Here is a 22,534-nt window from a genome sequence, read left to right as displayed (position 1 = left end):
TTTAAAGTATTGAATGGCAACCAACAGGGCCCCGTGGGCTCGGGCTGCAGACAGCCGGGGCATGCTGAAGTCAATTACACTTGACGATGCTGTAATAGCTCAGGGCCAGCAGCACCCCTTAGACCTGCAGGCGCTGCGGGCTATCGGGGCTTTCAGCCCAGGTGCCAGGGAGGCCGGCGGCATCTGCAATACAAAGGAGGAGAAATGTGGCAGGGAAGGTACGGCTGGGTTCAGCTAATACGAGCAAACGGTGGTTCGAGCTGAGCATGTGGAAGCAAAACGCGAAAGCCTCTTTCTCTCTCTTCCTCGCCCCCCCAAATTCCCGGGTAAAGTTCTGTTTTCGCGTGTGGTGTTGGATCTGATGCCCAGGGAGCCGGTGTAAATCTAGATTCGCGCCCACGGAGTGAAGTGGCATTTCTCTCCTCTCCCCGGTGTGAATGCTGAGGGTTACAGGACGCGTCCCCACCGCTGTCCCAGCTCCAGCAGCTCAAGTTCAAGAGCAGCGGGGCTGGGATGCCCAGGAGGGACAGGGACTGGCCTAGTTTGGTGAGGAAACTTCCTCCCGCCACGGCCCGGGCTGGATGGGGGGATCGTGACCGCGCCTGGCCGTGCGGGCGGGACCCCCGGGGCGAGCACCGCCGCTGCCGTCCCGCGGGGGGCTCGGGCCGCGGGGCTGCGGGACAAGCGCTCTGCCTGGGGGAAGACTGCCGGGCGAACGGAGCGACGAGAAGAGCCCTCGCTCTTTTGGTTCCTTTCCAAGCATTTTTAACAGAGGAAGGATGTAATAACATGCCACGGGCAATAAATCATAGGCTAGCTACTCCCCCTGGCTCCCCTCCCCCAGCCTCGGCGGTCCCGGCCCCTCTATAGAGGGAGGGGAGGAGGGGACTCCGGCAGAGCGCCGCAGCTGCCGGGACGAGCAGTCCAGCGCCTGCCCCGCGCCCCGCCAGCCGCTCCAGCATGGACCTCCGAGCCCTGGCTCTGCTCGCCCTCGCCCTGGCCATCATCTCCCTCTCGGAGGGTAAGTGCGCTGCGCTGCCGGCGAGCCGCCCGCTCGCCCCGCTCCCGCCTGCGGGCCGCCCGCTCGCCCCGCTCCCGCCTGCGGGCGGGGGGGTCCGGCCGGCAGCTGCGGCCCCGAGGAAAGCCCCGCTGTGCCCCCTCGCTCCGCCGCTCGCCCCGCTGTGCCCCCTCGCTCCGCCGCTCGCCCGCTCCCGGCGCTGGCTCCCGCCGCGGCTCCGGGGTGCGCGCCTGGCGAGTCCCGCGCCGTGGCGGCTGCGAGCTGGGGGCAGGCAGGCTCGCCCTCCCGCCCTCGCTTGTTGCGAAGGAGGCTGGTCCAAGCCACCCCCCGTGCCACACGCACCCCAGATTGAAATCGGCTGCGGGAAGGTTTTCGACAGCGCTCGGTCTGCAGGGAGGTGGTTTGGTTGCAAAATACATACATCGATTTCCCCTTTAAAAAAAACAGCCCTAAAAGTTACAAGAAATGAGAAACAGGCGCTTGTTGGGTTCCTTTTCGGTCCTCTGTCGTGATCTATCTTCCCTCGATCAGAGCAGAGCTGAGCCAAAGCGGTCACTCAGCAGGAATGCGCCGCACCCCCGGCGAGGGGGCGAGGGGCGGTTTGGGGGGCGCAGCGAGGTGCGCTGGCGAGAGCTCTGGGGGACGCGGGCCGGCAGCCGGCGAGCGCTGCCTCGGCGGCGTTTGTCGCTAAGGCAGCGACACCGCTGCTGTCCGTCCCGCTCCGCAGCGCCGTCTCAGCCCGTCCGCCCCGCGCCGGGCCCCCGGGCCCGCCTGTCACCGCCGGAGCACGGCTCCAGGGACCGCAGCCACCTGCGCCTCTCGCCCCGAGGGCAGCCCTGGGCCACGGGCTCCGGGGCAGCGGGGACCGCTGCCCACGCGTGGCGTGGCGGGTGTCCTGCCCGCAGCCTCGGGGCATCCCCCGGGCGCTCCTCCTGCGGCTGGCTTCTGCCTGGCAGGGACCGGCCCCCTGTTATCCCCTCATCGAAACTCTGCTGGCCAAGTAACGAGCGCCCTTTCAGACCTCCGCTCCTGTCTTATCGTCCAGTTCTGGCGATCGAAACTTGGGTGTTCCCCATCCAGGGCGGCGGAGGATGCTCTCCGATGCCCTCTTTGTTTAGCCTGAGAGAGTTAATTGCCCTCTTATAATTTCGCCGACGCCTTTCCATAGCACAGTCCCAGCAGCAACTCCGTCCCGGTGAAGCAGGCACACTGCCCCGGAGAGACCCCAACAAGCAGCCCCGGCCGGGTGGTCTCTGTCCCCTGCGGGCTGGAAGGGCAGCGCGCAGGTAGCGAAGGCAAAGCCGGGGTCCGCAGCGGCCGGGCCAGCCCCGGCCTCTCGCCCCCCGGCCCGCGGAGCGCGGATCCCTGCGCACGGCTGAGCGCACCAGGGTGCCCTGGTACCCAGGCGGGGTCCCCTCGGCTCTGCGGGCGAGTCAGTCTGGAGCGAGCGGGGGGGGGGAGCTTTGCCGGCCCACACGGGGGCTGCAGCCCCGACGGGAGGAGCGGGAGTTTGGGCACTGGGGACCACCAGGAGCTCAGGGCTGTCCCCCTCCTCGCCTCCCCTCGGGCAGCACTTGGTGCAGGGCTGGGAGGCTGGCAGAGCTGCCTGGTTGCACCGCGCTTTGCTCCCTGAGCGGCAGCTCTCCTTAGCTGGCAGCAAACGGCACCAGCGGGTACCTTTACGGCAGGGTAAGCGTGTCGGGACCTGGCTACCTGAGTAAGCAAAAGGCTTGAAAAGGTTGGAGAAAAACTCGAGTAAGGAGACAGGACCCTGCCGGCTGGCGGTGATAGGAGTGAAGTTCTTTGCCTACTTCTTTGCATGTCATGTTGCACGCTCTCAACCCTGATCCAGATGAGAGTTTGCAGGGCTACCTTGTCCTGGAGGGCAGGCGGGCTCTGAATTCTCCTAGCCACCCTGGTAAAGCTGTGTCTGCCTATCACAGACTCACTGCCCAGTGGAATGGAGCTGTTCTTAAAAAGTTGCTGACTCTCTCCTGATACTGACAAACGCACCCGTGGGTGAACAGGAGTAAATTGATGCTTCCATCAAATGTTTTGTCTGTTCATGCCCAGCCTGCTTGCCTGGGTAGAGCTTCCTTCTCCACTGAAGCGCCCAGAGCTTCCCAGCCCACACAGCAAGTTACTGATGGTAATTTTTAAGCAGAACGGGCAAGTCACTTGTTTCCTTACCATCCTGTTGCGGTATGGGTGAGGTAAGGCAGATCCCTATGGGGTGAAATAAGCATCTTCCAACATCGATAAGTGGCCACTCTGTGAGAGATTTTTGTGAGTGCTTTGTTTCTAGAGAGAATTTGCCAGCAAAAGTGGGTATTTAGAACCAGCAGAGCTCAGCTTTCAGTTAGGAAACAGTAAAAAAAAAAAAACCAAACCAAAACACCCGAACCCAAGAACCTTTTGGACCATTCTAGTCAAGACCAAAAGGGTTGTTTTGGTTGTTTTTTTTTTTCTTTTGTTGTTGTTTTGTTTGGTTTGGGTTTTTTTTGTCTAAGGAAATAAGGCTGAAGGAATGACGTTAAGGTGTCTGAATACCGTCTGGCTCTTCTGTAAGCTTTGACTATATTCACCCATTTTTAACCAAATGTGTCAGACAGATGAAGTCTCAAAAGCTTCATGTACCATCATTTTCTTGAGAACTGGTGTTTTCATGTAAAGGCTATACTAATCTGTCCTGCTAAGAGAATGGCTTCAGCTGTGCTTGGTATTTATCAGACACCAGAGAACCAACAGAGCATTGACTCCTGCAGTACCTATCCGTAGAATAATTCTTTTCACCAGCTCTACTGTGCATGAAACAATTACTGTGCATGAAAAAAAATTCAAATTTTGAAATTATGTTTGTCAGCCTCAGAGTAAGACAAGAAATGTCCCCTTCCCAAATTATGGCCCTCAAGTTGCCCCTTCCCTTTCCCACTTTAGGATGATAGGGGTTCTTGTGTTGAGAGATGCCACGTGCACTAGTTTTCCCTGGTTTTCAGCTTTGCTGAGGGCAGCATGAGCTACAGCCAAGCCCTCAGAGCCAGAGTGCTGGAGGGGCAGCAGCAGGAGATATTGGTGTCCGGTTAGCAATGCTGAGAGCTAGTCCGGTTGGTGCCTGCGCTGCTGATCAGCAAGCAAGGGGCACAGAAACACCAAAGGGATTCTTGTGCTGGGAGAGCATATGTCATTCCATGTTGCATTGGGGTGACAGAAGAACGCTGGATGCTGGGGTTTCCCCTCTTCCTTGCTGTGCTGAATCCCCTTTCTTGGGCAGGAAACAACTCTGGGGCTCAGGGACATGTTAGCCATGGTTAAGCTTTCTCTGCTCCTGATTTCAAGTGGTATGGGATCAAGAATGTTCCTCTCCCCGTCTCAGAGAGGACAGGATTACATTCTCAAACCATAGATCTCCACACTTCATCTCTTGCATGTTGTTGAGGTTAAAGCTTGCTTAAATCTGGTTGGTACAGGCTTGCAGCAACACTTCCACTGCAGCTGTGCTCAGAGCATTGTTGCATGAGTCCATTCAATTTCAGTCTCCCTTTCCAATACAAACTCACTGATGTGTAGCTATCAGGCACAGATTTGCCGTGGGAAATCGTAGCGCCTTTCTCCCTTCCACATTATTAGCACTAGTTAGTCTAGTGCATGTTCGGGAGGCTCATCCTGCAGCCCTCCTTCCTCATCCCCCTGCAGATGGGAGCTTCTCCTCCCATTTATTAAGTCATAGATGATATCCCTGTTTGGGCTGCCACAAAACTGATAAAAAAAGCACTCCAATTTTGTTAACTTGTAGTCCAGATCCTAGTGTGGATTTGGAGAAACTCTACTCCCACTGATGAATTAATTCCTGTTTGCTCATCTGCCTGTGGGACCTGATTCTGGCTCATCTCTTGGTAGACACATTTGGAAGGAAAAAAGGGGTTTCTGTCCTGAGGACAAGGTAATTTCACCGTGTTGTCTGTCGTTATATGTGCTAGAGGCAGGCACTGGTAAATGCGCAATATATGCAAATCAGATGCACTTGAAAAGCTGTCTCTTTTCTCGCCTTCCTAGACGGCAGTGTAGGGATTCCAAGCCTTTCCCTGCTCTTTAGCTCTCCATCTGCCTTTAAGGAAACTGGGTTTGGATGCTGCAAGTGCTGCTGTGTGGCTAAATAAACAGGGCGGCAGATTGCCATGTAGGATCTAAAGCCCTGTCAGATATAGATCTGACCATCTACACCATGAGCCAGACCTTATGGGTTAGGCATATGAATTCAATTCCTCCCAGAGGCTGAAAACTGCTCCACTGGGAAATTGTTTCAAATCTTAGGCAGCTCCTTCTAGACTTCCAGGCAAGGCTTCTGGGTTTCTATTTTAGTGTGCATGGAGCTTTGAAGCTTACACACAGGGTATCTTATTTATTTGCACTTGGTTGCCAGTAATTAAGGTCTCCCATGGCGAAATCAGGTAGCAGGACTGCATCAGAGGCTGTGGTGAGTGCCAGGCTGCTTTTCTTAGTTCCACATGCATAAACATGGCTGATTTTTAGCCTAGGGGGCTAAATTTAATTCTGTCCCTTGTGATGCCAGCAAAAAAACTCATCCAGTCTGGTGGTCCCTGATTAGTATCTGGAGAGCTCGCTGCATGGTAACTGTCTCCTCGATTGCCGTTACTTTGCCACAGGCTGGGAGTTCAAAAGACTCCAAATCTTCCCTGCAAAACCACTGTGATCTTGCATCTCGAGTCACACCTCCTTGTGCGAATATCTCAGCTGGGAGTAAATGTTGGCTGTAGTGGGGAAAGGTCAGCCACTGGGCCCTGGGAAAGCCTGGAAAACTCAGGGCTTTTCTGCAGCCAGTAAGTCCCCCGTGAAAAGCCTGCACCTGAGCCGAGCCGTTTTGATCTGAACACTTTGGAATTCATCGCTTTCTTCTGGCTACCTTCTAATTTGGCCTCGGGTCAGAATCATTTGACAAGAATAACACCGAGGACAAGTGCCCCCTTTTTTGGCCTTTATCTTGTCTAATTACCAGGAGCATCCCTGCACAATGGAGCGGCTCCTTGTTCTAATCTCTTCTTCTTTACTTATCTCCATTTTCTCTCTCTCTTCTTTTGTCTTACAAAATCCCACGCACCATTATTGAAAGGCTGGGTACCGGGGTAAAAGGATTGTGCTGTGAGCTGTGGGCAAATGCTTTCCCAAAGCTACAGCTTTTCTGTTGCTTTTTTTCACCTGCATATTTGGAGGGAGTTTCTGTCAGCCCCGGTCTGTGTATCTGTGCTGTGACGGGGAGCAAGAGGGAGTAATGTGTCCTTTCTCTCCCTGTGTCCCGCAGAGAAACCCGTCAGCCTGACTTACCGATGCCCCTGTCGATTCTACGAGAGCAACGTGGCAAGAGCCAACATTAAGCACCTCAAAATCCTCTCCACACCTAACTGCTCACTGCAGATCGTGTAAGTCTCTTACTCTTTTCAGCTGGGTGCTAATCAAAGGTGTCGAAAAGAGAAGTCACGGAGCTGGCTCCTGCTTTGGTGGCTGCGATTTGGTCTGTCTCGTGCTGTGATTTCCAGTTCTGTGTCAGGCACAGCCGGGTGCTGCTTTACTCCACACAAAGGAGCCCAGCTAGATGTTTCCCAGCTGTGTTCTACCTCTGTGATCCCCCTGTGACTATGTAATCCCATGTCCTGTTCCCCCCTGGGTATGTGAGCAGGAATGTCAGACAGACTGTCCATTGCCTTGGATGTGAAGCTTCACACCTTGGGAAGAAGACAGTGGTCTGGCTCTTCTAATGCTCCACTTTTCCGTAGGGAGGAGCTAAACAAGCAAAAGGAATTGCTGGATTTTGTGTAGCCTCCACAGGAGGTACAGGCCCTAAACATATGCTGACCTGATCCAGGGACACACGTACCAGGCAGTGACTGTCTCCAGTAGGTCACAGATCACAGCAGGACAGAAATGATGGGTTCCCAATGGAAAATAACTGCTTCATTTTTACTGAAAAGGAAACACTGGTTTTCAGGAAAAATGGCGTTGTAGATTTGTGTTTGTGTTTAGGAAGGTCATTTTGCCTCATTTGTTCATGGGTGATCCCCCTCCCTCCTCACCCAAAATCCAAAATTTTCGAAGAAAAAAAATAGCATTAATCTTTCCACTGCAAGAGAGCTCTACTACTATCAACTTCTGTCGACCTCTGTGAGGGTCTCAGTGGCTAGACTGTGTTTCTGTGCAGTGCTCCCATCACCAGTTCTGTCTTCAATCGATGCGGAGCTCTTCCAGTTGCAGCTCAAACATTGTGAAAATCCAATCTTTGTCATCCAAAACAGTTCTGCACCCAGAAAACTGACATGGTTTCATGAGATTTCTCAGGAATGAACAGAGAGATTGAAGAACATGGATCCATTCATGAACCAGTTTGGCTTTATATGCCTTTTTTCTTTTTTAAACTGGGTAGGTCATACACAATTTCTCATGTCTGCTTCTGCCTTAGGATTTGGTGGAGGACAGTGAGAAAACTGTAAGCCTCAGATGAGAAATTATTTTCTTTCACAGAAATGGTAAAACCAGCTGTGACTAACTGATTTCTACCTATAAACAATTTTGGAGGCAAGCATCCAAAATGCAATAGTGTATAGATTTGTTCTCTGGGACTGTCAATGGATGTCATAAGGGTCCCAGTGCTAAGGCTTTGTGAGGATTTGGAATTTTCTGGAGTAGTTTCAAGAAAAATGGCAGGCATTTCAGACAGGATAGAGTATACATTTATGTCTTAACTAATGTGGGATCATAGTCATTAGAGATAGATAAGAGCACAAAATGCAGAAACACAAGCAACTCATGTTCTTGCCCATTCCTGATACAAATATGTTTGTTTGCAATGTGATTTAGTGGCACACAGAACACGTGAACTTATAGTTCACCATCTTTTTGTTACTTTAAAAAGTAAGGTATTTAAAAACTTATCTCCAAATACCCCTGAAACATCATGAGTTTGAACCAGGTCTTTCTTTATCGAAACAGAAGCTGAAATGGAATCAAAACTAACATATAAATTTCTCATCTTGATGGTTTTAGGCTTCATAAACTCTGAATTTAGTGAATATGCGTTATACAGTGAAGGTGTAAGTAATTTAAAAGCTACCATTTTCAGGTATAGAGAATCTCAGTTAAAGCATATAGTTTCAAAGAAAGTTATTTTTTGCACAAGTACATTCCCCTTCATGGCTGAGGGGAATTGTACCCAAACAAAAAGCCTAAAAGCAGGCTTTTGTCTTCCATTCTATTGGAAGTCAGGTTTCCAAATCCAAAATCTCTTCTGTCAATACCTACTTCTTGAAAACCCATCCTAAATTCCTTGCTTTTTAGTACAGGGAAATAGGCATTTTTAGCATGCAATTAATTGCATGCTAAAGTAGACACGTAAACCAGTTCACATTAGCACTCTATATAATTGCCTAGGTCTCCGCCACAACTGCACACGTAGCAGGCTCAGAAGTAAGTGTCTGAAAAAAAATCAATGTCTTAATATTAGGTGTGGGAAATTGCATTGTGGCTGGAGGCTGGTTATGTGTGCTTTTGGTTCTGTACCCTGTGAGGCCAGCTCAAGAGTTCCCAGGCATTGCTAACATCAGCAAATCCATTCTTACTCTCTGTTGGTATCACTTCACTGGAAATACTCCAGCTTGGCACTACTGTAAGGGAAATATGAATTAGGTCCATTCATCTCTTCATTGGCGCAGGGCTTGCAAGGCTGGATCTTTGATGTGTTTATGTTACAACTGTGGTGTTGCATAACTTCAGACCAAGAAGCCTTCTTGACCTGTTATTTCTTACGCCATAGTTTTCTATTCTGCAGATTTCATTTTATAAAGTGGGGAACATTTTGGCTTCCATCCTGCAAAATACTTAAACGAGTACTGAACTTATTCCTATGGGCATTTCCATGAAACTGCTGTTCTTGGCACTTTTGCATGGCAGGCAGGCAGGGAATATTTGTGAGCAGCTGGGGCAGAGGCAGAATGCTTCGGGGAACACAGGGAGACCACAGCCCTCTCAAGGGGCCCAGAGATCCCTGGAGGGTGAGACCTGCTGATGCGGGTGAAAAGCTATTTGTACTGCTTCTGTATGAAAGGTGCAGATAGCCCAAACGCCATGTTCAGAGGGAATTCAAATTAGCTAAACAGTCTGGTGTGGAAGGTGCAGCTTGGGCATCCAGGAGAAACCCCTCAGGAAGTTTCTGCTTTGGTTTCCAGTGCTGAGTGAATACAGGAGGAAAAACTTGCCTCTGGCACTATGGTACTTCCAGTTGCTTCCTGCCTGTAACCTTTTCGTTCAGTCTTGTATAAAACAAAATGCTAAGAAGTGACCAGACCTTCATAGCATCCAAGATGTATGGTTTGCTGTCTGTCCTCAAAACACATGAAACTTTCAGTTTTGTGTTGAATCTGAGAGCTGTTCTTAATAAATTCCTTGCAAAAATGACCTATATTTACCATGTTAGTATTGCCAAATGAAATTTAGCTGTTGTCAACACAGCTGTTGTCATAACAGCCCAGGTATGAACTGGAAAACTTAGATTCAAATTCTGTATTTGTCCCACCCCCACATGCATCCCAGTACAGACCACAAGAATCAGCATTAGAGGAGACAGATGGTACCAGTGCTTTGAAACCAGGGATATTTATAATGGGTGCCTTGAGGTTGGTAGGGATAACCCATCCTCTTTATGGATTAACTGACAGCAGCACTGACACCCAAAGAAAATAGAGCATCTGGGGGTGGGTGGCGGGTGTGAGCATTGCACACCAGACTCACTCTGACTTTTCTCCTTTGGCAGTGCAAGGCTCAAGAGCAACAGCAAGCAAGTGTGCATTGATCCCAAGTTAAAGTGGATCCAGGAATATCTGGAGAAAGCTTTAAACAAGTAAGGCAAGAGACAAATGGACTTAACAGCTAACATCCTGAGTTATTAAAGGGTAGAACATTAAGGTCTGGCTTTTACCATGTGGACAAAGTACTCGTGGAATGAGATATTGTTTTGAAGAAGGGTTTGGAGTTGACCTAGTCTGTATTAAAACAACAGCTTCTAGTATATCCTAAATGTCAAACTAAGAGTTTTGCCAGGGTCTGAGGCAAAATCTATCCTAATGCATTTGTTCTGGGGTCCCCAGCTCATCCTCTTTTAAAAAAAGCCGTTCTCCCAAGGAAAATGCTTCCTTTATGCCCCGTCTTCCCCAAGCCAAACTACAGTTACTTCAGAATCTATATTGTTCCAGTTTCTTTGGAGCCCCTTCTCCATGTTACACTGGGGGTCTGTTTGCACAGGCAGCTGAGGCCTGAGGGGTCTTGGTGCTAAAAATTGTTTCTCTGCTGGCCAGTGTGGAGTGCTATTAATATTGGCCAAGGTGAGATGCACTGCCACAAATAAAGCTCTCCCAGAAGACCAGGGTAAAACAAGCCATACTTGGTAAATTCAGACTTTTAAAATGTATTTTTATTCCCCTTGAATGCGGGTGATCATGGCTACTCTGAGGTGGACCCAGACTATCTCAGTTCAATTTTGTGGAAGTGCAGCACAGAGAACATTTCTGTGCTGAGAGGGAAAGGCTCCAGCCTTTCTGGGATGGAAGGTAAGACAAATGAATGGTACAAAGCATTTCTTCGCTTGCCCAGAGCCCTGGGCTGCAATTGATCTAGCAGCAGCATTTTGGCCAGCAAGTCTACCTGTGCACTCAGTATCCCTTGCCACCACATTCCCACCCCTCAGTAACCACACTGCAACCCTGCTGAATCTTACTGCCCCCTGCATCTGTAGGAGGAAGGCAGGGCTGGAATCCAGTCATTCACAAAAGCAATGCATTCTTGGAGCAATGTGGGGAAGGGTATGGCCCCAGGGCAGATGTGAGGCAGTACAGGTAGCTGAATGCCCCTCACTGTTTGCTTTGTAAATGCATCTGCCAAACAAGGGGTAGAGTTAAAAAAACAAAACAAAACAAAACAATGTTCTCATGTGTTTTTACAATAAGCAAGGGGGAAAATGTTACCAGAAGTAGAGAGAGTAACATGTGGCCCTTTGGGATCACACTGGGGCCAAGAGTGAGAAGGAGGAGGGAAGGAAGCCAGCTACCAAACTGACTGTGATTCCAGCCCTGATAGCTCTCCCCATCTCATCCAACGCTCCGTGCCTTCTTTGCTGCCAGCACTCAGCCCTTTTGTCCTTTGGGCAAATTCTCTGTAGAGGTAATCCAGGTTCATGCTGCCGGGGTGGCTTTGGATGTAGGCACAACTGAACCTAAGAGCAGGATGTGGCCCGTGCTGACCATCCTAGGGGCTTGAGCTACTTTTTTTTCTAACTTCGGGAAAATCCTCAAGCCCCTGCCTAAGTTTCTGTTTGCTGTCATCCCCAATGAAGCCCTTGGTGCTGTTCATAAGACCCAAAATTTAGGAGACACTTAAGAAACTTGTAGGGTTAGGCAAATGTGATTAATGTGCTCAGATCCTGCCTGCCTGACTTAGGGGAACAACTCAGCAGGAGCACGTTCTGCTCTCAATTCCACTAGTGTAGATCTGGGGCCAGCTCTGCAAAGCCAATGAGCCCATGCCTGATCTCCAGCCAGATTCTGGGTTTTGTTTACCTAATGCTAATCCAGAAGCAATTCTGCCGATTTGGTGGATTTCACCCTGGTTTACATTGAGTAACAAACAGAAGAGAATTTGGTCCCAGCTCTATGAAATAAGATGACAGAAAGCATATATGTCCATCACCTATTCCTGTAATCATGGCATTATTTTCATTTTCCAACTAGTAATGCTAGCACCAGTGGCATTTTTATGCTCCACAGACAGTCAGGGCTCTGTCTGTAGCATGTTCACAAGGCATGTTTTTGATATATTTTAGTGCACAGCTTTGACTTCTTCAATGAAATGTACTTCGGAATATATTTATAGCGCATCAAACAATTCATATATTTGAATTGGAGCCATATGAATGTTGGTAGTTTAAAACACCGATATCCCTCTAAACTACTAGCAGCTTGTAAAATAAATCTATATAGATCTATAAATGTTAATGTAGCTATCAATTTCAATCAGCCATATATTATATTTTTTCACTTGTACTGAAGTTGTATGAAATGTGACATTACCCTATATGCACTAGCAATAAAATGGCTAATTGTTTCATGTTATGAAAACCCAATTGTACATGGGAATTTATTTTTCTGGAATAAAATCAATACGTTTTGTAGAAAGGGCTCTTGTAATTGCTTAAGTAAAATCCAAACTGTCAAGACATCTTAATCTATACCAGTGCTTCAATTTGAGACTATCTTCTGTGTTATAACCTGCAGCTAAGGGCAGGGAAAAGTTTGTAGAATATAGGAGTCCAGTACAGTTGATTGTGAAACCAGAGACATTTTTTAGTAGGGAATTATTTTGCTCACTAATTCTGCTTAGCCTTTATTGTTGCTTTATATTCATCACATCTCCATGTAATACACACACTTATGAGACATCAGTAAAATACATTCAGGCTGTCAGGAATCCAAATTCCTTAACTGGCTTTAAAAATCATTGTGCAGCTGCTGTGGCCAACATCATTCAACATTCATTCATTTTATAGGCAAGGGGCAAATCTAACAAATCCTTTATCACTTCTAGGCAATCCCAGTCATCATTTACAGTACATTGACTGCCTTTCCCTTCTCCCTTCATGCAAGGATATGCAAAATCAGGCCCTTGCAGAGCTAACAGAGCCCAAATTAAACAGAGGCCACCTTGTCTGCTGTCGAGTTAATATAGTCCCACCTCAGAACTTCCCTCAGTCTGAGATACTGGAATCCATTTAGTGGCTACTACTGGCATGGACCAGATTGCTGATGGATCTGGAGAAGATAACAAAGTCAAAGGAAAAGCCTTTCCATTGAACCCACTGGGAGGAAAGAAAGGAAATTCCCAGCTTCTAGAGGCTGCCTGTGATGGGAGCCAAGCCCTGCTGTTGCCTTCCTACGTAGCGTTTGTAAACCCCAGTGTGGCCGCTCTCCCTAATTTCTGACCTCGTTTGTAAAGTAAGGGCTGAAGTAGCAGACGCCAAGAACAACTACCTCCTGGTACTCCACCAAGCGTGAGCTGGGTAAATGCCCCACATAGGTGGGGGCAATGTAGGCAACTATCTTTGCAGCCTTGTTTTAAGGCACCGAATGCCCACAAATCCCATAGAGTAGCCACCAGTTCTTGTTGATGTCAGTGGGAATGCTGGGTGGGAAGCCAGAAATCCAGCCCCCCTCTACTTTCATTTTACATCATGGGGTTACTGTGTGAATGGTGAGGCACCTGGCTGAAAAGTTCTGGCAGGCATTTGGGGAGGCTTCAGTGTTGGGAAAAGAGTTGTTCTGGCCTCAGAATTCGCAAACGTCCTGTCACCAGGGCACTTCCATTTGCCTAGTGTTCCTCTGAGGCAGAGGGTGTATGAAAGGGGTGTCATCATCATTTGCACCCTGCCAGCAAGTTATGAAGGGACCATAGGATAAATGTGAATAAGGCCTTTGTATACGGATAATTTATGGCAGTCTTTTTGTATTTTTCTTTTAATTTAGACCACGTCATCGCACTCATAAAAAAAAGCAACAGAAGAAACGGGGCCCACTCTGCCCTTCCCGTGCAACACCACTAAAGTCTCGTGGGAGGAAGAATGGTAGGAGGCATTAGTTTCTGAGCTGGGATACCTCAGGTTCAAGTCCCTGCTCTTACACTGACCTTCCTATGTGACCTTGGACAAATATATTAGCTTATCCAGACCTCCATTTTTCTCCATGTTTGTGGAGGGTAACAGCCGCACCTTCCCTGCAAGGGAGTGTTATATAGGTAAAACTCTTAGAACAGGGGGATAGTTAGGCACACCAGGGGTGGGGAAAATTTCCCATTTTACAGATGGGAAAATGGACACCCAAATAGGCCAAAATAACCCTGAATCAAAGCCAAAGTAAAAAAAACAGGGTAAAGGTTTGGTAGCCCTATTTATTTCAGCTAGCCATATTCCTCCAATACTAAACTGACAGAGTTAAACTATAAATAACAGCTGTGAGTTTGTCATGGGTGCTTTTTAATGACAAATGCTGCACTGGGTGGTGACAACATGATTTGGTGCATTGGTGACTGGTTGACACCTCTCCTATGGGAGATGCTAGGCAAGTCCCAGAGCAGGGGTCCTCAAACTTTTTAACCAGGGGGCCGGCGCGCAGATGAAGTGGCAGGCAGCCATCTGCGGCTGCTTGGTTCCCCCCCCCCCCAGCCCCCGGTGGGGGGAGGGGGGGGGGGGGCGGGGGGTTCTGTAAATACCGGGGGCTGGATTGAGGACCCTGGGGGGCCGTATCCAGCCTGCAGGCCGTAGATGAGGACCCCTGACCCAGAGCATGGTGTTACATATACCAATACTCTGACTGTCCCAGTTGCCTTTTTTTCACACCAGGGTGCTGTGTCCTGCTTTTCTGCACCAAAAGAAGTGGGGTTACTGGTATGGGATATTGGAGAAGATATCTTCAAAGAGGAAATTTTTACCCATGCCATGGTCATCCTCGTCATCCTCTTTATGCTTGGATGAGTTTTCTGAGGCTACCTTGACTGAAAGCAGCCACAACTGTCTCTGGCTGTGGTCACACAGTCTCAGTTGTCCAGCAGGCACTGAAAGGGATGTTTGTTCTGATCCTGTAGGCTAGACAGTACATACTGGGTCATCAGGGCTTTTGAATACCTGGTGTTTACCCTCTGACACTTGTAACTCAGCCTTAGTGACCTCATCTAGACTGCAAAAGGCCAACTAGCCTGGAGCAGGAGTAGGGGTTGCTTCAGACAAAACCTGGAGGCCACCAGCACAGGCTGGCTCCTTGTTCTGTGTGAACCCTGCACACAATACACTTGCACTTTGCTGTGGTGCCTAACCCACTGCTCCCCCAGGTACCATGCTCACACTGAACATGGGAGACTCCATTTGTCTGGCTCCTGCCCTGAGCTCCTTACCTCTGCACTGAACACCTCACACATTTACTGCGCAGCGTGTGGCTGCTCCCCCTCCCTGTCACCCCACCTTCAGTGGGCAGCTGGTCACCATGAGCTGTGACATGCTACCCAGCTGCTCACAGCAGGTGAGGTCCCAGAGCAGGGAGGCCATGGGGATGGCTCTCGGCTGGGTGGCACACGCAGGGGTGTCTGCTTCTCCAACCAGCCCATGGTGGGAGCTGAGCACCAACAAAAGCAGAGCATGGGCTGTCCTCTGTGTGCCTCCATCCTCACAGAGACCTGGCACCCTGTGGAGCTGCAGTTCATGATCTCCAGCAGAGCTGTGGGGTAGGAGCAGGTAAATGAGGCATTCCCAGTGCCACTTGCTCCACTACCGGGGCTTCTCAGAAATTATTAATCCCTCCTTTCCCTGCTGTTTATTTTTTGCCAAGTCTCTTTGCCCACCGACGATTCTCTGCTCTGGCTTTCAAGTCCAGAAAAAGCTTCCTAGCCAGCCTTCTTCCTGTGTTAGCTCTGAACACCTTACTAACTGTGATGAGCACAACCTGCCCAAAATAACTCCATTGCTGGGTTTGCCCTGCTGGGTCACAGTAGCTCCTTGTGGAGAACTTCCCCCAAAACATTTGGCAAATACTTGTTGGAGGGGCTGCAAAAGAAATGCCTTTGGGTTAGTCCAGACACAGATTTGCTGTTTGCCTAGGCCTGATATCAAAGCTTTTGCAACTGAAATAAACCTTAATAGTGTTTCACTCTGTTCTTCATCAACAGGAGGTTCAAGATGTAAGAGGCAAGCGTTGTAAGCCGTCTACAGGATTTCTTACTGTAGGACCCAGAGAGCAGATAACCAGTATTAGGGAATGAATACATGTCACTGTTATCATACAGCACAAAAGCAACGCTTCATGCATTTCCAAACGGTTTTTTTTGTTTGGTTGGGTTTGTGTGTGGGGTTTTTTGGGGGTTTTTTTGGTTTGGGTTTTGTTGGGTTTTTTTTTTTTGCACAAATTGGCTTGCTTTCACAGTGCTATTTTTATATAGTAAGATGTAACTATTTGAGAAAAATATGTTTTTATACAGGTTGGTTTATTACCTAGCACTGAGGGCAGATATAAATTTAAACTAACCCTGTGTTATTATATAATATTTTATTTCCTTTGCTATGTAGAGGTTCTGCTTTATTTAACTTTCTTTTGGTTCATGCAAGTCTCCTGGAGTCTTAAACCTAGAAGGACATGAACTGTACAGTGCAATGATGTTGTGTAAATAGTGGAGGAACTCCTGGCCTCCAGAAGTCATCAAGGCCAAGAACATAGGAAGGCTAAAAGGCATCAGACATTGATGAAAGTGGTCAGCATTACCATGGGTGGCATTTATAGGTATTTTGGGTGAGGGATTAAACTCAGGGCTACAGGGCTAAAGCCCTTCTCTGAAGATCAGAGGCCTTGGTGACAGCTATGAACAGCTGGGTTGTTGCATGTCTGTTATTGCAAGGTGCCAGTATGTGGTTTGCAGTGTGGCCCATTATTCAGTAGTGGTTGTGTGTGTTAGGAGCCACAACACTGATCTGATGTCACCTGGCATTTCCTATGTTCCTGTGTTTCTGATGACAAATTTTAGCACAAAAAAGAATGGATTATTAAATGTCTAACCACACAATTGTGTTGCAAGCTGCTGGAGGGATCAGATACGCTGCCAGGTACCAGGTATCTCTTCCCACCCTTCCACAGGAGGTGATGTCAGCTTGCCTGGCTAGCTTTGCACTGAATTGGGCAGAGATGCATTCATGTGACACTTCACCAACGATACTGTAGCCTTGGCTACTGAACAGTCATATGTACCTGAAGGATGTAACATCTCTGATTGCTCCAGAGATATCTAAGAAGAAGATGTCTGGCCCTATCTTTGGAGAAAAGGGATGTCTGGGGCAAGAGAGGGTCTGCCCAGTTTGTGGAAGGAGTGGTGTTTCTCGAGTGTGGACATGAAGGCCAACACTCACTGTTCACCAGTGGTGGCAGCCCTGTTTGCTGCTGAGCAGGATAGCCTCTGGAATTTCCTTTGCAAAGTGCACGTGGGGACAGGTACCACTTCTTGCGCCAATCCCCTCTCTCAGCCAGAGATTTCTTTCTCCTAATTCCTACCTGTACACACAACACCTTTGCTGTGTGGTGTATGGAGGGACACCTGCAGTACTGCAATAACTGTGTTATGCTGCACATTGGGATCTGGGGGGGAAGCACATCTGTGCAGCACAATGCTTGTGTCTGTATGTAGCTCTGTGTGTATTGTAAACAAACAAATGTTGTAAGATTGTATCTTTTTTGAGCGGGTTGCTTCAAAAGGAATCTTCCCTCTTCTCTGCAGCCTGTGTCAGGAACACTGAGAGGGGTCTTTCACTAAGTGCTCCTTTTTGTGGCAGGCATCTTTACTGCCAAAGAGGCACTTTGGCTAGCCAGGGACTACCTTATTTCCATGTGGATTCAGGTAAAAATCTTATATTTTCCTCTCTGCAAAACAGTGCTATTACAGAGAGGGTTTCAGCTGGGACCACATCACCTCATTTGCTTTGAAGTAGAAACTGACTGCTGCACCTAAAATGTGTGTGTGATTTTGACATTCCTTCTGTTGTTATTATTACCGGCCTGGTGCTTTAAGCTTATTGTCTCTCTGTTTTGAAAGGTCTGGTACCACTGTACTTGATGAAAACTTGAGTGTTGATTTGGTGTGAGCAGGATCAGATCCTCTGTTGTAAGGGTAAAGACAGGAAGAACTTTTGTGAGAAAACTAGTTTCTTGTATTTTTCCTGGACTGTACTTTATGCCTTAGGGTCTATCTGCTGTCCCCACACTTGCATCTGTAATTGCCAGTGGTTTGCCAGAGGCAGAAGTGTGAGTGTCAAAGCCAAGAATGACTTTGAGGAGGGTATGGAAGAATCTTGGTTCCGAGACATTCAAAGCTTGTCATTCTCACTGTCATTCTCAGGCAGGAATGTGCATTCTTCACACATTCCTCCCATCAAAGGACAGCAAGTCTGATTGATTCCCATTGGAGTAAACAGGGAGTTAAATAATGCTGTGATTTTGTTTCAACAGCCTACCTTGCTAATGATGACAAGTGCCATGAAGATTTTGTTCCTAGGGGAAACATTGGCTTTCCAGTGAAAAGATGGGGTGGGTAGATATGACTGTACAGCCTTGCCAGTGCTCTGCTGCAGTCCTCGTTAACAGGGAGTGCATTTGGGGTCAGCACCGGCAGGGAAAGGTCTCTGGGCACGTGCCAACCCTACATCACAGCCTGGGCAAACAGACTTTGACAGAAGCATTGAGACGGGCAGTGCTGCAGCACTCCAGCCAAAACCCTGGGGTCCCAGCTCTGGACAGTACAGCCAGGTGGTGGAGGTACCGCAGAAAATGGGGTCACCTGCCAACCTTCTCTCCTGAGGGCAAGCTAGTGAGTGTTGCAGCGGTAGACTGTGCTAAAGGAAGGGCATTTGCTCCTGGGAGAAATGCATGAGTAGCAGCAGGAAGGAAAGGGACTCCCTGCAAGGCTAGGGAACATTTACAGCCAGGTGGTAGTTGTCAGGGTGACTTGTGGGCCATCTGCCTCCGGCATTTCTTGAGACTCACATTGTGACCTGGGCCCTGACACCACTACACTGGTTGCTACTCATGCAGCTGAGACCACTCAGGGCATGGGGCTGCTGCTGAGGGCCAGCACTATGTCCCTCCCTCACCTGGGCAAGGTTGAGCATAGCGTGAACACAGGGGTGGCACAGACCTTGTCAAAAACCGAAGTGGGAACCTGATAAAAGCTTTCTCTTGCTTTAGACCAAAATTCAATCCGGAGTGGGAAGCTTTGCTCTTTGCCTGACATGATTTGCACGATGCATTGGGAAGAGCAGCCGTGCCCTTTTTGCTGGAGAAATCAATCACTCGCTGCCCCAGGCTCCGTGTGCTGCCCTGTGCATTGCAGGCTGCTCCTCCTGGGCACGCTGCACTCTGAGCAGGCTGAGAAGCAGCACTAGCAGAAACCTGCCCGGGGAGAGCACTTGATTTTCCTTTCTGCATTTAATTGTTGACCAAAGACTGAGTCAGGGAAAGGAAGCGTGAGCAAATGGGAGTGACATAGGGACCATACATAAGAGGAGGAGGCAAAAAGAGATAACACTGAACTGTGCCGAAAAAGCAGCTTCCGTAAATGTGAAATCATCATGTGTGGTATTTTCAAAGTGCAGCTGTCGAACCCTAAGATTGCATTATTTTTTTTTAAAGAGTAGATGGTATTTATTGCTGTGCCAATTTTTTATTTATACTAGCTTTATACTTGTTCATATAAATAACTTATCTGAATTCTGCCTGAGGAAGGATGAAGGGTGTTTTTCTGATGTGTTTTTAACTAAGGTGTTTGAGCAAAGGTGACTGTTCATTTTGCAATGAAGGCTATGTTCAAAGTTAAATATACACGTTTCATTGAAAATGCAGTTCTTCTAGAAGTTTTTGTTGCTATTTTCCCTCTGTTGGCATCTAGAGGGTCCTTCTCTCTGGTAACTTGTTTTGAGCAATGTGATTTACAGCAACCAGAGCATTCTGAGAACTCATCACCTAAAATATGAACTCTTTTCTTTACCAACATCCCACCAAGACGAGCCTTGTCTGCAAACATGAAACTCTGATGGCCACAGAGAAGAAAACATGTATCATGATGAAAGGGCTGCATGAACCTCCCATCTTCCACTCCTTAAGAGCTCAGCATTGTCAGAATGTGGTTAATACTGTACTTCATATTTTTATTAGAAAAAAGAAATATCTTCCCAAATAATGTGAAAAAGGGTTTGTATTTGTGTTCCTGTAAGGCAGCTTTTGTGGAGGAGTTATATTATGCTTTTGAAATTACTCCTTTCATAGAATATTTTGAAAATAAACACTTTTATATTGTTGCAATTTCTCCCATAAATGTGTATGCACTTAAAAATTTCAAAATAAAAATGTCTATCTAAATGAAATTATTACTTGCTTTTAATTTTTTCCCCCTCACATACAAACAGCTAAAAGCTTCACATCACAAAAAACATTCAGATGTAGTTTTAAGTGTCCAGTTTCAAGGATGCTTCTACATAGCAGCCCTATGGGCTCAGACTCTGCAGGGAGCCTGAAGCCAAGTGCCCATGGGGTTTGGCAAGGAGTGGCAACCTAGGAGATTGAAATGTGCCATCTTCAGAAGGAAAGGCTTAACTATTTGCTCCCTAAACAGAAGGCCAAACTTTTTCTTATTATTTTTACTTTTGTTTTTCCCCCAGCTTGTCTCCTGCAACACTTTGACTTTGTGGAACTGAAAAGTGTGAGCTGTTTTCACTCCAGCAGTAGGGATGCCATCATGATCTGTGCTGGGGAAGGGGTGAAGGTTTCTCTGAAGAGCCTCAGGGGTGTCACTGGGTGCGTTTGACAAAAGATCAGATGTGAACAGCACCCTCCTTGGGGTTGGTTTTCCTGGAGCACAGCAGGGTCAGCCTTCTGTTTGGAGGTGGGGCATGGTTTTAGAGGCTTATAGGACTGGTGTGAGATCCTGGAGATATAATCCTAACTTGGATGATGTTGTAGGGAATTTGCTGTGAGTCTCGAAACCATGAGTTGAAAATTGGGTTTTGGCAGTGCCTTCCCCCTTCTCTGAGTCCCCATGGCAGGGGCAAAGTGTTTCTCCTGGTCACCCGGCTCCCTCCACAGCTGCCTGGCTCCAACATGCCAGTCATCCTTCCTCCATTCATCCACTGCAACAACACAGGTGAATCCCAGCACCATGTATAGCGCTGGCTGGAGCAAAGGTTAGGGATGATTTAATATCTCATAACAGTGAAACAGGGCTTAAGCCTTACCGATCTTATTCAATAAATATTTCTTGGACAAATTGACACAAGGCAAAAGACATGTAAAAAACAGGAAAAGGAAACTCAGATGACTGACGATCCCTTTGCAAATCCAGCAATGATTTAGTAAGAGATTATGAAAAACTGAGCAGGTAGTTGTGAGTGCAGATGGTCAGTGAGAAATTCCCAGGCCACTGGGAAATGCATTGGGAGTAATTAGCTACAAAATTACACATTAATATTAAGGAAAGGTCCCATGTTCTGTGGAGCACTTTGCTGTGCCTTTCATCAGGTCTTTTCTCTAGAATGTAAATGTTTTAGTTCTTACTTCCTCAGCAAAGCATCATGGCAATGCATCTGCAACTGCCTAGGAATCAGAGGTGAACCCACCTTATTAGCACATCTGGCTCTTTTCATAGGCAGCTTTCCAATATTAGCAAGCTGAAGGAAATCAGCTGCATTCATGGCCTCCTCAGCCATCCTGACACTGATTATGGGCTGGATTTATTAGGCCCTGGGCATGGTATAGGTCAGAAGACAGCATGAGAAATGCCCCTGCTTCTCGGGACCAGCTGGTGATGTTACCACTGAGGATGTTAACCAGAAGCTGCTGTGATGCTACGCGATGAGGGTCAGTCCTAGCTTCTGGTGAGCATTTCCTTGTTTTATAAAACTACTTGCTCTCAAGTCATCCTGAGAGTTCCTCAGACAAAACAAATGTGTTGCTTTGAGACTAGCAAAGGCAAATGAAAAAAAGCCCGAAAACAAAAAAATCCCAAGGTCTAGAAGCTGAAGCCAGAGAAATTAAAACTGAAAACAGATTTCTAAGTGTGCAACTGATTAGCCTTTGGAACACATTCCCCAAGAGAGGGGGAGGAAAGCCCTGATCCTCCCTCTATTCAGAGCAGGGCTGAACGCCGTTGTGGTATTAGCCACATACAGCTCGCTGGGCTCTCGGGGGATGTTCTCTTGCTTCTGTTACCAATAGGGTCAGATGGGATGAGCTAACGATCACTCTGGCCTCAGAAATCCATATGCAGAAAGCCCTGGTTCCAAGGGAGCATTCCTCAGCCTTTCTGTGATTAGTAACACTAGTACATCATCAGCCATCCCAGCTTCTCTTGGACGAAGGCTGAGGATGGCTCCTGCTGTTACACTGGAGACAGATTTGGGGTAAAAGGCCTCTATTTCTGGTCATGACGTTTGTCCTCCAGCTGGAGGGGCAGAGGCATGGCAGTAGGAGAAGGCTGTAGCCCCATCCCTAGTCCATGCACCCCCCTGCTCCTCCCCGGCTCCCCTGGTCTGCTCACAGGACTGCTCATACTGGTGATCTTTTCTTGTAGGAACTCCCTGAATTTCTTCCTTTGTCCCTTCTTGTGCCTGATGCTTATTTGTCCTTCATTCTCTCCTCTGGCTCTTTGAGGACCTCCTCTTGCCTCTCAACCCCTGTCACCACAGCTCAGGTGACGAGTCTTGGTGATTTAAAGCCATCTGGCAGTCTCTGCCAGTCATCAGCACCTTCCTGCTCCTTCATCCTTGTCAGTGTGCTCTGGCCAGGGCCAGTCACCCATTTCCAGTCTCTGAAAGAGGTGGTAGGACATTTCCCTTCTGTCCTTTGCAGCCACTGTACCAGAGCAGGATCCAGGGTTCTTTTGGAGAGGAGGTGT

The 22,534-nt window shown here is 48.1% G+C and overlaps 1 protein-coding gene across 1 annotated transcript; it reads left to right on the top strand.

Annotated features, from left to right (window-relative positions):
- The first annotated feature begins 877 nt into the window (after positions 1 to 877).
- On the top strand, positions 878 to 20,009 carry CXCL12 (C-X-C motif chemokine ligand 12). The gene is made up of 5 exons (XM_037399899.1): positions 878 to 1,021; positions 6,336 to 6,453; positions 9,834 to 9,920; positions 13,591 to 13,688; positions 15,779 to 20,009. Exons 1-5 carry the CDS (start codon positions 961 to 963, stop codon positions 15,808 to 15,810), a joined length of 396 nt encoding a protein of 131 aa, XP_037255796.1. The 5' UTR covers positions 878 to 960; the 3' UTR covers positions 15,811 to 20,009.
- The last annotated feature ends 2,525 nt before the right edge of the window (positions 20,010 to 22,534 follow it).

This window comes from Falco rusticolus, chromosome 9 (assembly GCF_015220075.1).
Source record: "Falco rusticolus isolate bFalRus1 chromosome 9, bFalRus1.pri, whole genome shotgun sequence".
NCBI classification, from domain to species: domain Eukaryota; kingdom Metazoa; phylum Chordata; class Aves; order Falconiformes; family Falconidae; genus Falco; species Falco rusticolus.
This window is presented reverse-complemented; position numbering and strand designations above follow the sequence as displayed.

Coding starts and splice junctions, on each gene's coding strand:
- CXCL12 (XM_037399899.1), top strand. CDS start 961: ATGGACCTCCGAGCCCTGGCTCTGCTCGCCCTCGCCCTGGCCATCATC. Junction 6,454..9,833: donor AACTGCTCACTGCAGATCGT/GTAAGTCTCTTA, acceptor CTCCTTTGGCAG/TGCAAGGCTCAAGAGCAACA. Junction 9,921..13,590: donor CTGGAGAAAGCTTTAAACAA/GTAAGGCAAGAG, acceptor CTTTTAATTTAG/ACCACGTCATCGCACTCATA.